This window comes from Protomyctophum parallelum (genome assembly GCF_964188405.1).
Source record: "Protomyctophum parallelum genome assembly, chromosome: 1".
Classification (NCBI taxonomy): Eukaryota; Metazoa; Chordata; class Actinopteri; order Myctophiformes; family Myctophidae; genus Protomyctophum; species Protomyctophum parallelum.
In genome coordinates this window covers 19,949,772-19,960,855 of record NC_139697.1, presented here as the reverse complement: position 1 = coordinate 19,960,855, position 11,084 = coordinate 19,949,772, and the positions used below count along the sequence as shown (strand labels likewise).

Below are 11,084 nucleotides of genomic sequence, written 5' to 3'. Positions count from 1 at the left end.
GCTTGTAGATCTGCTATTTTCAAATAGCAGATCATAAGATAAATATGATCAGCTATTATAAATAGCAGATCAAAGAAATAGCAGATTATAAGACGACCCCCATTTGTGGAAAAATAACATTGAGCGTTAAATAGTCTAGTCCCCTATTATAATACAACCCGTTATATTTCCATTGTAAAAAGAAAACATATTCAGGCCAAAAGGGGTCTTTTTGTAACATTTATGAAATGGGACATTTTGCATTACTACTTTCTACTTTTGGTACTTAACTTAATGTACATTTTGAATTCCGGACTTTTACTTCTAACAGAGTATTTCTACATTGCAGTATTGATACTTTTACTTACTTTTTCCACCATGGCTCAGTAATCACACGTTTCAACATCTGGACCATATATGGACCATAAATTCATAATGACTCTCTGGCCCAATTGGAAATAAAAAGACATTTCACGTTTCAAAACAACCGGTAATTCCTTATCGGAGGCTAAGTATATTTTCAACTGCATTTTGAATATGTGAAATGTATTTGGTGGGTATATACCAGGAGTGCCCACACCTTTTTGACGTGAGAGCTACTCAAAATGAACAGCTCAACAAGATCTACCCACCAAAAAAAGGTATCCCATTGCTGAAAATAGTTACAATTTAACCCGAGGTGGGCTTTGGAATAGCGGTGTTGTCGTTGATATATTACAGAAACGTACTTGGAATGTATGGAAACAGAGGGGGAAAATGGTATTGCTATTGATGTTTGCGCAACACTCTTGAAAACAAAGTATTGCATCATGGGGTTGAGCTGACAGGCATTTTTTATGTCAATCAATCAAGTCAGTTAATTAATTAATCAGTGGCAGATGCCAAAATAGTATTTATTTCTAGGGGCTTGTCATGTGGTCTACCTGCATATACATCTTGTGATCTACTGGTAGATCGCGATCTACCTTTTGGGCACCCCTGGTATATACAGTATAAGCACATCGTCTAACGCCTGAAATATGAACGCAATGATCTTACTAATCCTGCTACTTTATCTGAGGATCTTGGTATGTATTTACAGTTAATAATCAACTCTGGGTTGAGACTGCCAGATCTGTGCTTACCAGAGAATAAAGGGTGATTGGGAAATATAGGACAGAGAGGAGAGGTGGAGGTGTGGTCGTACAATGATATGATGCGATGAATACGTTTTGGATCGAAAGGGTCAAAGGTCAAGTTCACATTCAACGTCGTGGTCGCTTTAGAGATGTAGAACAAGAGAACTGGATTGCTTTTGCATTGTTTTTGTTTTATTATAATATAATTACATATACTTTAATAATTATATATAATTCTGATGGTTGCACGTGGAGGGCCGCGTGCCGCGAAGAACAGACTCTGCAGACCTTCAGCAGAGACGGAGAAACCAGGGAGTCCCCAAGGTATGTAGAGTGCTTGGTATGATGAAGAAAGGGAGAGAGACTTAACGAAAGAGAGAGAGAGAGATCGACTGAGGGAATGAATGCGATGAAGTGTGGCATGCATTCCTGGCACCACAAGGACTTTCACTCTCACCTCCGAAGAGGGAAACCAGCATTGATCTGCATCCCACATTCTTTCAGTCCTTCTCTCTGTTTCTCCCTCCCTTCTCTAGAGCTGTCTCTCTGTTTCGGAACAGGTCCTTCCTTCGTCTTTTGGCACGTACAAACACAGAAACTATTTGTGCGGGTCATTCCTGTGGTGGCACGGCAGAAGAGAGTTCCCTTCTCTGAGCCCTGATGTCATGTCTATACGAGGTGACTTCACATCATTAATTCATTAAAAACACCATTCAGCTTTCACACAAAATTAGAGGCAATAAAACAAACCCCCCCCAAAAAAAAGAAAAACTTGACTGGATTGCGGCACGACCTCATCCTGATATATATATATTGATTTTAAAGCTGCACTATGTAACTTTGATCTTCTACCCTGGATTTGAACCCTTTTTCCTGCGCAAGGAAACCGGCTTCCAAATCAAGCTAATAGAGCCTGCCTGCTTGCTCAGGGGATAAATTGAATCCTATAGCCATCAGGTCAGATCCTGTGTCTATAGGTAAGACATGACCTTTGACACCATCTAAATGTCTCAATAGAAGAGCGGGGAGACAAAATACAACCACCTCAATTATATACGTTACTTATGCTCTACCAGAGGTCCAGAGCCTATGCTCACTGAAACCATCACAACACGTCATTATTCATTTTCTTGCTCGCTCGCTCACACACACACACACACACACACACACACACACACACACACACACACACACACACACACACACACACACACACACACACACACACACACACACAGACACACACACACACACACACACACACACACGCGCACACACACACACACACACACACACACACACACACACACACACACACACACACACACACACACACACACACTTCCTCGCTTAAAATCAAAGACTCATACACACTATATGCTTGCTGAATAAATAGGCTACTACTTTAAGAAATAGGCCTACTTCAACAGATCAGCTGCACTGGTAATTATGTCCATGTTTGTTGCTTTGAAGGTCATGCATTTTTTCCACTGTAGGGGCCTACAGCCTTGTGTGCGTGCGTGCGTGCACAGCATACAGTAGAACTACGTATATGACAGCCTGGCCTATATACTCTCCTCTCTCTCCTGGCTCCCAAGCTGTGGAATGACCTCTCCCCAATCAGCACTGCAGGGGTCATAGCAGTCTCAAAGCTCACCTCTTATAGCTCTTCTCGTTAATAGGCCTCTTTGCCAGGTGGTTGCTGTGGTTACCTATATATTGCCAGCCCTTTGGAAGCAAGGCTGACATCATGGACCTCCATATTTGGAGGCTCGCAACATGAAATTCCACATTTGGGCATGGCTGAGTCTGACACCGAGGGCTCAGAACTACAGAGGGCAGTATTGAGCAGATATACCAGGCTATATAGCATTCACCTCACCTGCTCAAATAAGCATTAGAGCGTGTATGTTGTTTACTTGTTACTTTACTTGTTACATTGTTATGTTATTTATTGTCGCTGTCAGGTGGAAACCTTCATTGTGTATGTCCAAAACCGGACCTTTTTTATTGTTATTTAAAAATATATATTTAAAAAATAATGAAAATGGCAGATCTACAAGCCCACCACACGGCACACTGCAACGCATTGTGAGCTTGTACATCTTCTATATTCACTACTTTTGTGCGTCACTCTTGTATGATAAAGCAGCTATAGGGCACCTGGCGTCTCTGCCTTGACTGCCTGACAGCAAGGACATATTGTTTGCTGGTAAATGCTTGGGTTTTGGTACCCTGTCCCCTAGTTTACAGGCAGCACTTTTTACTCTGTAAAGTTTCATGACATTCAGATTTAGTACTCTGGATAAGAGAATCTAGCTGATTGATTGATTGATTGATTGATTGATTGATTGATTGATTGATTGATTGAAAACTGTATTAACAGTTTGCAGAATGGGTACAATAACCCTAACCCTATACATTACAGTACAGTCAATACAAAATCTAAGAGGATCCATTTTCAATACATTAGAACTTTTAAACATATTCACTTCTACTTCTTCTACTTACCTGAATTGTAAATTGTATGCAGATATACAGTGGCAGATATACCCTACCATTTATCAATAATAAATAACCTATAGAGGCCTATAAGTTATCTCGGCCACAAATGTGTGCACAATCAAATCCATGCAGTGTTTATTTAAACACAGCTAACTGTGCGTGTGTTTATGCCATGTGTAGGCATGTGCGTGCGTGCGTGCGTGCGCGCGCGCGCGAGAGAGAGAGAGAGAAGAGAGAGAGAGAGAGAGAGAGAGAGAGAGAGAGAGAGAGAGAGAGAGAGCAGCTAGGGAGGCAGGGCCAGGGAGAGCATGGAGAAAGACAGATGGCAGATCAGATAGGCCTAATGACATGACAGCATGGTTCTTACTAACACGTACAGTGGGTAATTGAAGGTATCCGGAACCAAGGCATCCTACAAATACTACAGCAGCTGAAACTGGCGTCAGGCCAGGCAGCTTCCCCCAGTTATGAGCTTGCGTTGCGTGCGTCAGCTACAATTGCACACCAAAGCAGTGCCGTAATAGCTTTTCAGGACTCACAAAGTACCCCTCTCTCGTACATGTGTGTTGAATTATTCGGGACGTAGGCCTACATGGAATTGCAAAAACCTGTTGCAGAGTTAAATTGCAGGTTGTTCAGCATAACCTGTTTCAGTTGCAGCATATATAGATAGGCCTACACGGCTACACCAGTCCAGAAAGCGTATAGCAGTCATTATATTGTCATAAATTAAAATACCTGCAAAGAAACATTTCAAAGTTCCCCTTAGGCAGGCCGTACTTTGCATGCTATCGTCCCATGTCGGTAAGCTATTCAACTTTGTTATAATAATGGGAACATAATTTGGCACAGCTGGTTGGGTTGGGTTCTGTTGATACAATGGGCTCTTTTTTTCTTTTTTTAACAACTGTCGCTCAAGAGGTGCGTGCTCCTATGGGCTATGTTGCTAGGCAACCACAAGCCCAGCCCACCTTTGTAGTGGATTCACCTGAGCGACGCTCAAGCCTTCGCCGCGCGACGGTGTGGCACGCCGAGAACAGCAGAGCTGCAAGCTCACAGAGCCGTGCTCCCGCGACGCGCTGTGAGCTTGTAGGTCTGCTATACACCGCCGTGCGGCGAAGTATGAATGGGGTTTTCACGTGAGACAACTCACAGAGATTCCGTCCAATCGGCGACCTGGACAGGTGCCTTCTCCAGGAGAGTTTCGGGAGGCGGAAACCTGCAGGTAGAGACGAGTAAGATAGACGCTCCTTTTCCTTTATAAATGTCAATTCATTTCACTGCTTCTCAAAATAATTGCTCAAACAGGTTGAAGATCAGCCGTCAATGAGCAAGCGGAGAGACGTTGCTCACTGGAATTGGGGAGATGCTATAGGCGACACGAGAGCAGCCAAGTCGATGCGTAAAATGGATAGTTTTCGTACTTTATGAAAAAGGACCTGCCAACCTGCTGTCACAGTTAAGCTCTGCATGCAGACAGTGACGAGGAAACAGAACAGGCCCGTGGACTTGTCGCTCGCCAGGACAGTTTAGCATAAATGTAAAAGTTAGTCTGGGACCTTTTAAAGTTTTTCTTTCTTTCTTTAATTAATTTTTTATTTTATTTTGTTCCATTCTTGCTGTGCCAATAACTCAGGTGAGTGATCCGAGGATGAGTTAGGTCAGGTGCGTTTGAGCATTGCTCAATCGTGAATCACGGCTTAGGTTTTTCTCCTCTTTTCTCATTGAACCTGTTTTACAGAGAAGTTAAACTAAACATAGTTGCACTGTCTGTTGTGTTGGTTATTCCTAGGATTAGAAGGAAGCACGTAGCCTTATCATCAGTGCACTATAGGCTAGTTATGCAAATAGTGACCTTTGAATAGGTCAAAACAAGACACTTTGATATGAAGGGAAATCAAGCATTGAAGCCAAGGTGAAACACAAGGAGGCTGTGTGATGATGACAATGATGCTACAGTAGGCTACTGGTTAAACAATGATTAATACAAATGTTTTAAAATGTCATTTCTGGACATGCTGCATAGAGAGCTAAAGTTTAGATCAATATGTAGCCATCGGCTGACCTAAGAACACTACCTTCCTCATTTGCATGTACAGAAGCTACATTAATCAGGTATAGATATTAGTTCTCGTTTACAATATAATCAGTATTAATGTCTTCTATGCACCTGTTACTCATTCTCAGTTGTGCAGAAGCTTTAACAGACTATAGAGGATGAGATACAGGAAACAAATGAAACATGATGCAATCAAAATCAGTTGGCCAGATCAGATTAGAATCTACAACATGGGCATGTGGCACACACACGGACGGCCCTGCCCACTGAACAAGACTTTAATTGAACAGACTGCACGATGATGCCAGGAACACTGATCCCAATGCTGTTGTTAAAAAGACCTCTCCATCGTCCTTGTTTATTGAGATCAGGTTGCCATGGTTACCCGATGTTTTACCGGTCAGGCCAGTCTGCCTCGAGCATCGATGCAGCTAAAGTAAAAAAAATCACACCCGTGTGAAGTGAGGGGCGCTCTAATCATCGTACATCATCGTACATAGTCATCAAGAATGGTGGTCCCTTATTGGCCAAGGGAGGCCACCGACATACATTTTCCGGTTTGACACGTATGATGTCAATTCTCCATTCATTGTCAATGACATTTAATGTTTGTGTTCAGAATCTACACTATATTTTACAACTGTGAAGTTGAAGAGAACTTCCTTGAGCAATAGATAGATGGTAAATGCTGCATTTATATAGTGCTTTTATCCAACGCACTTTACATGGATTGTGCATTACATTCACCCATTCACGCACACATTCATACACCGATGGCGGCGGAAACCATGCAAGACCTGCTCATCGAGGGCTTCAGAGTTTTGCTCAAGGACACTTCCGACACTAACTCTAGAGGAGGCCAGATTCGAACTGGGAACCCCATCTGTTCACTCTACCCCTGACCCACGCCGCCACCAAATAGATGAATTTACACTGTACTTTTTGTTGTGTTAATAGGTTAATAGGTCCCACCAGTGAAACATGGCAGAGAGGGCCCCGTGGTGGAGGGCCTTCCTGGTAAAGAGGAAGAGCGGAGGATCCAAGGACACGGCGGCCCCTGCCCTGGACCCCGACTTCAACCCGTTCGAGACGAAGCCCAAAGACCCCACCACCACCACCACCACCGCCGCAGCAGCCACCAAGACCCCCGAGGTCGACACGTCTGCGCCTCAGGCCCCGCAGCCGGAAGAAGAGCCCGCCCAGACCAACAAGGGCACCAGCCTGCTCAGCGACGAGACCTTCGACGACTCCAAGATGGAGTCGGTCTTCAACGAGCAGACGTGCCGCAGGAACATGAGGGTGTCTCGCTCGGGGCGCTTCAAGGAGAAGCGGAGAGTGCGCTCCAGCCTTCCCATCGAGGAGCAGGAGGCGGGGAAAGAGGAGCGGCGGTGACAGGGATGAATGAAGAAGAAGGGAATGAAGGACTTGTTTTATATTGAAGAGGCCAGGGGATGGAATGCATGAAAAGCTACTTCATGCACCTCATTTTGATGCGTGTGACGATTGGGACGGTCACAATGAAGATGACTAAAACGCATTATTTGACTTGATCGCGCCAATATGGTCAGAACTAGAACATCCACAAAGCTGATGTTTTTTTGTTTTTTTAGAAACATCACTGGAGCCATTTGGACAATGTTTATGCAGCTGTTTTGCATATTGACTTCAGATTTGAGGAGGCCACATGTAACAAATGTACAGTGACTTGATGATGAACTATAGCATTGTGTCTTATGTTTTGAGAATGGTTATTGGACCATTCGGGTTAAAATATGCCATAATACAAAGGGGACGGGGGGGAGGGTGCAAAGTTGCAGCAAGCACTTCAGACTGTAGTTTACATCCCATCTGGCCACTGTTTTGGTCATGGACAGTGTCGACTGATTCACCCATTGATGAGAGAGGACATACGAGTTAATTGTATACACACCACAATCCTTGCTTATTTTATTAGTGACCTTTATTTAATCAGGGAAGACCATTGAGAGCATAATATGCTCTCTTTTGCACGGACACCCTGAGTACAACATGATCAACACATACAAAACAACAAATAACACAATTTTACTTAAGATGAAATATAGATGAGCAATGTTAAAAAGAACATATGATTCTAATACACTGGGGCTACAAAAAACAAGTACAGTCGCTATGTGTTGCATCCACAAGTAGTGCCTTAAATGATTCTATCGAGACCAGTTTGTCCAGTTTCACAGAGTCCTGGCTTAAAATTGGGCCCAAATAGAGTTAAATTAACACTTGAGTTATCTATTGTAGGATGTCATTCTTTATCAATACAAAAGACAAAGCTTTGTGTATATGTCCTGTATTTCCAGGAAATGATTGTCCTTAGTATGTTTACATTATTGCTATATTTAATAATGACATTTTATATATATTTTCTATTTTAGCAATCATCGACCCACATTTGTGTTTGTTGATTCTACCGGGTTAGAAGGATGCTTACAGGCGATTTACTTACTTTACATACAGTATATGTGTAGTAAAAAATCTGTCAGTGGCAAAAAGCAGCTTCTTGTTACATGCTTGTATTAAGGATGGAAAGGATTTAATTGCTAAATGCTAGTGTAAATGCCTAATGTCCACTAGCAATGCCATAAATGAAGGATGAAACTCTAAAAGCAGAATTACACTGCGGCTCAAGATGGATTTTTATATTGTTCTCTTAACCACTTGAGCCCTAGCGAGGGGGACCCCTGGGAGACCCCAGATATTTCGTTGCTTGTATCTGTATGAGTGAGTGACGAATACCTGTCTTGATACTGTATACAGTGTAGGGTTTATTAAGAAGATAAAAAAAGATGGAGAAATATGAAGAATCTAAAGATGAGGCTATAGTTACATGTATAGTTTGCATCATAGTAAAATGTACTTGTGTGGTCTAATTTAATGAAGGCAGAATGCAATAAATAAATAAACATTCCATGCACTTTCTGCATTTTTGTCATGGACATGGTTCTATGTGTGCATGTATTAGCGTTAATACATTTTTACACCAGCAAATATAGGTTCTACACCAGTGCTGCCTATCCTGACCCCTGCCTGAGCTATGAACAAATGAACACACACTGCAATCCTACTGTATCATTGTCTGAGAATGGTATAATTACAATGAGTTAGCAGTATTTGTGCAACCTATGCATGTAAATTGCACTGCTCTGTCATTCAGTGGGAGGCTGGGAGCAGCATGCTTGTGTTACCACATTCCTTTCAACATTGACGTTAAGAGGACATGTGTCTTCACTTAATGTAGTCTTTATGTGACAGATTAATTTGTTTGTGGATAGCGCCACAACATTATACATACTTGTGTCTATGTCCCAAGTGTCCACTTAACACGCAGACACCCGTTTAAAGGTTTTATGACATTCATTTTTCATTTTTCTTTTAGGTTTTATGACCTCAATTACACCCAAAAAACCTGAACTTTGAACATTCAGTGGATTTTCTGTGGTCTGAGGTTTTCTTCTGGGTTTTTTGGGCCTTTTGAGCTACAATGAAAACAGGCAACACAGTGAAACAGTGACATCTGCTGGCAAATCCCATTGACATATATGGGATTTGCAGTAAGTGATGTCACTTACTGCCGGCAAATCAGAGCACCTGTTTGAGCCAGAAAACCCCAGATCACAGAAAATCTACTGAATGTTAAAAGTTCATGTTTTTTGGGTGCAATTGAGATTAGAAAACCTAAAAAAAACCAAGAACAATTCCAAAACCTTTTTTTTAATGTCACAATCCCTTTAAGACAAATATTGATGCCCTGTGAATTGTATATTCTTTTAAATTTGGGAGGTACATTCTTTTTTAGACGATAGTAATATGTTGCAATGCCATCTCTTCAACACCAGAGGGTAAAAATGTGCTACCATTGATTTAGCCATAGAATAGACTTGACTAGAACACTACTGCAATGTGGATTAAAATATACCATTTTGACTATTGGCTCCTGCAAGTATTCTGGTGCGCTTGCACGTGAACTATTAGGAACTTTGTTCGATGCCTGTTAAAGGCATAATTTCATTTTGAATTTGAAACACTGTTAAGTGCCATTCACACGAACTATCAAATATTGTATTGTTTTATAGTCTGTGGGAACTCTGTCTGCCACTTGACGATTTCTAAAACGATATATTTATAGTTATAGTTATAGCAGTGTGAATGGCCCCTTTGACCTTTGTGAGCTCCCCAAACTGTTTTTAAGTTGTTTGGTTCAATACATTTGAGACAGTACTTAAATAGACTGTTGTACGATATATTCATCCAGATAGTCACTGGTCTGTTAACTGACCATATCCAATATACAGTACACATGCACCAGTGATTGTTCTCCTATTAACTGTTGACATACTGTAGTTGTATAGTAGATAGGCTACACTGCAAACAAACTGTGTGTGTGTGTGTGTGTGTGTGTGTGTGTGTGTGTGTGTGTGTGTGTGTGTGTGTGTGTGTGTGTGTGTGTGTGTGTGTGTGTGTGTGTGTCGTGTGTGTGACTCTTATACTCTTACCTGGTAATCTCCTGTGTTTCATTCTCACTTTTAGCATTTTAGCTTAGCACTGTTGCATATAACTCTAGGCTACATAGGCTACTTAATGCAAACTGTTAATAAAGTAGCAGGCCTATTCAAACTGCTTACACACACACACACACACACACACACACACACACACACACACACACACACACACACACACACACACACACACACACACACACACACACACACACACACACACACACACACCTGTTTCCCCCCCCGGGCCCCGGGATCAATCAATGATTCTGAAGGTTTCATTTAATAGAGAAGACTATACTATACAGGGTTAGATTAGATTTCATTTCATTTCATTAGACAATCTTAGACTAGACTACTAGTAAGAGGCCCTGAGGGCGAGAAGTGCCCTCAGGGCGAGGTAGCGTGCACGCATCAGCCTGGGTGACAGGCAGCAGACTGCTGGACGAGCGCTGGCGCTTTGGCATGGGGGGTCAGTTCAACATATGGAATACATTTTGTACTGGTCATATATGGAGTGTGTCTTGAGTGTACAGGGTTTAATGAGGTCAGATCAGCATATGAAATGTCAGAACTGCAGGTCAGCTCCATATATGGAGATCTAAGGGTGGCCGTGTCTTGAGTGTACAGGGTTTGATGAGAGGCGTCACGGGCTGACTAACCTTCAGGAGCGTGTCACGAGGCACCATGATCATATGGAGACGGGCAGACGGCCATATATGGAGTGTGTCACAAGGCGTGATCAGGGCCTCTGGGCGTGTTATCACGGGGCGAGGTGTGATGGACTGACAACCACTGACTGGTTTTGTAGGTTTTCATAGTATTCTGCGACCTAAGGTCGCAACAATAGAAACTTCCACTGACTGAATCAGATTTTAGTAGGATATT

At 42.4% G+C, this 11,084-nt stretch overlaps 2 protein-coding genes across 2 annotated transcripts in view; one reads left to right on the top strand and one right to left on the bottom strand.

The window, feature by feature from the left end:
* The window catches only part of LOC310867021 (cytochrome c-like), a 453,272-nt gene that overhangs the window by 336,086 nt on the left and 106,102 nt on the right, over positions 1-11,084 (bottom strand). The window lies entirely within an intron of this gene.
* On the top strand, positions 6,632-8,618 carry LOC310867010 (uncharacterized protein). Its single transcript, XM_083776804.1, has one exon. It carries the CDS (start codon positions 6,643-6,645, stop codon positions 7,051-7,053), a length of 411 nt encoding a protein of 136 aa, XP_083632930.1. The 5' UTR covers positions 6,632-6,642; the 3' UTR covers positions 7,054-8,618.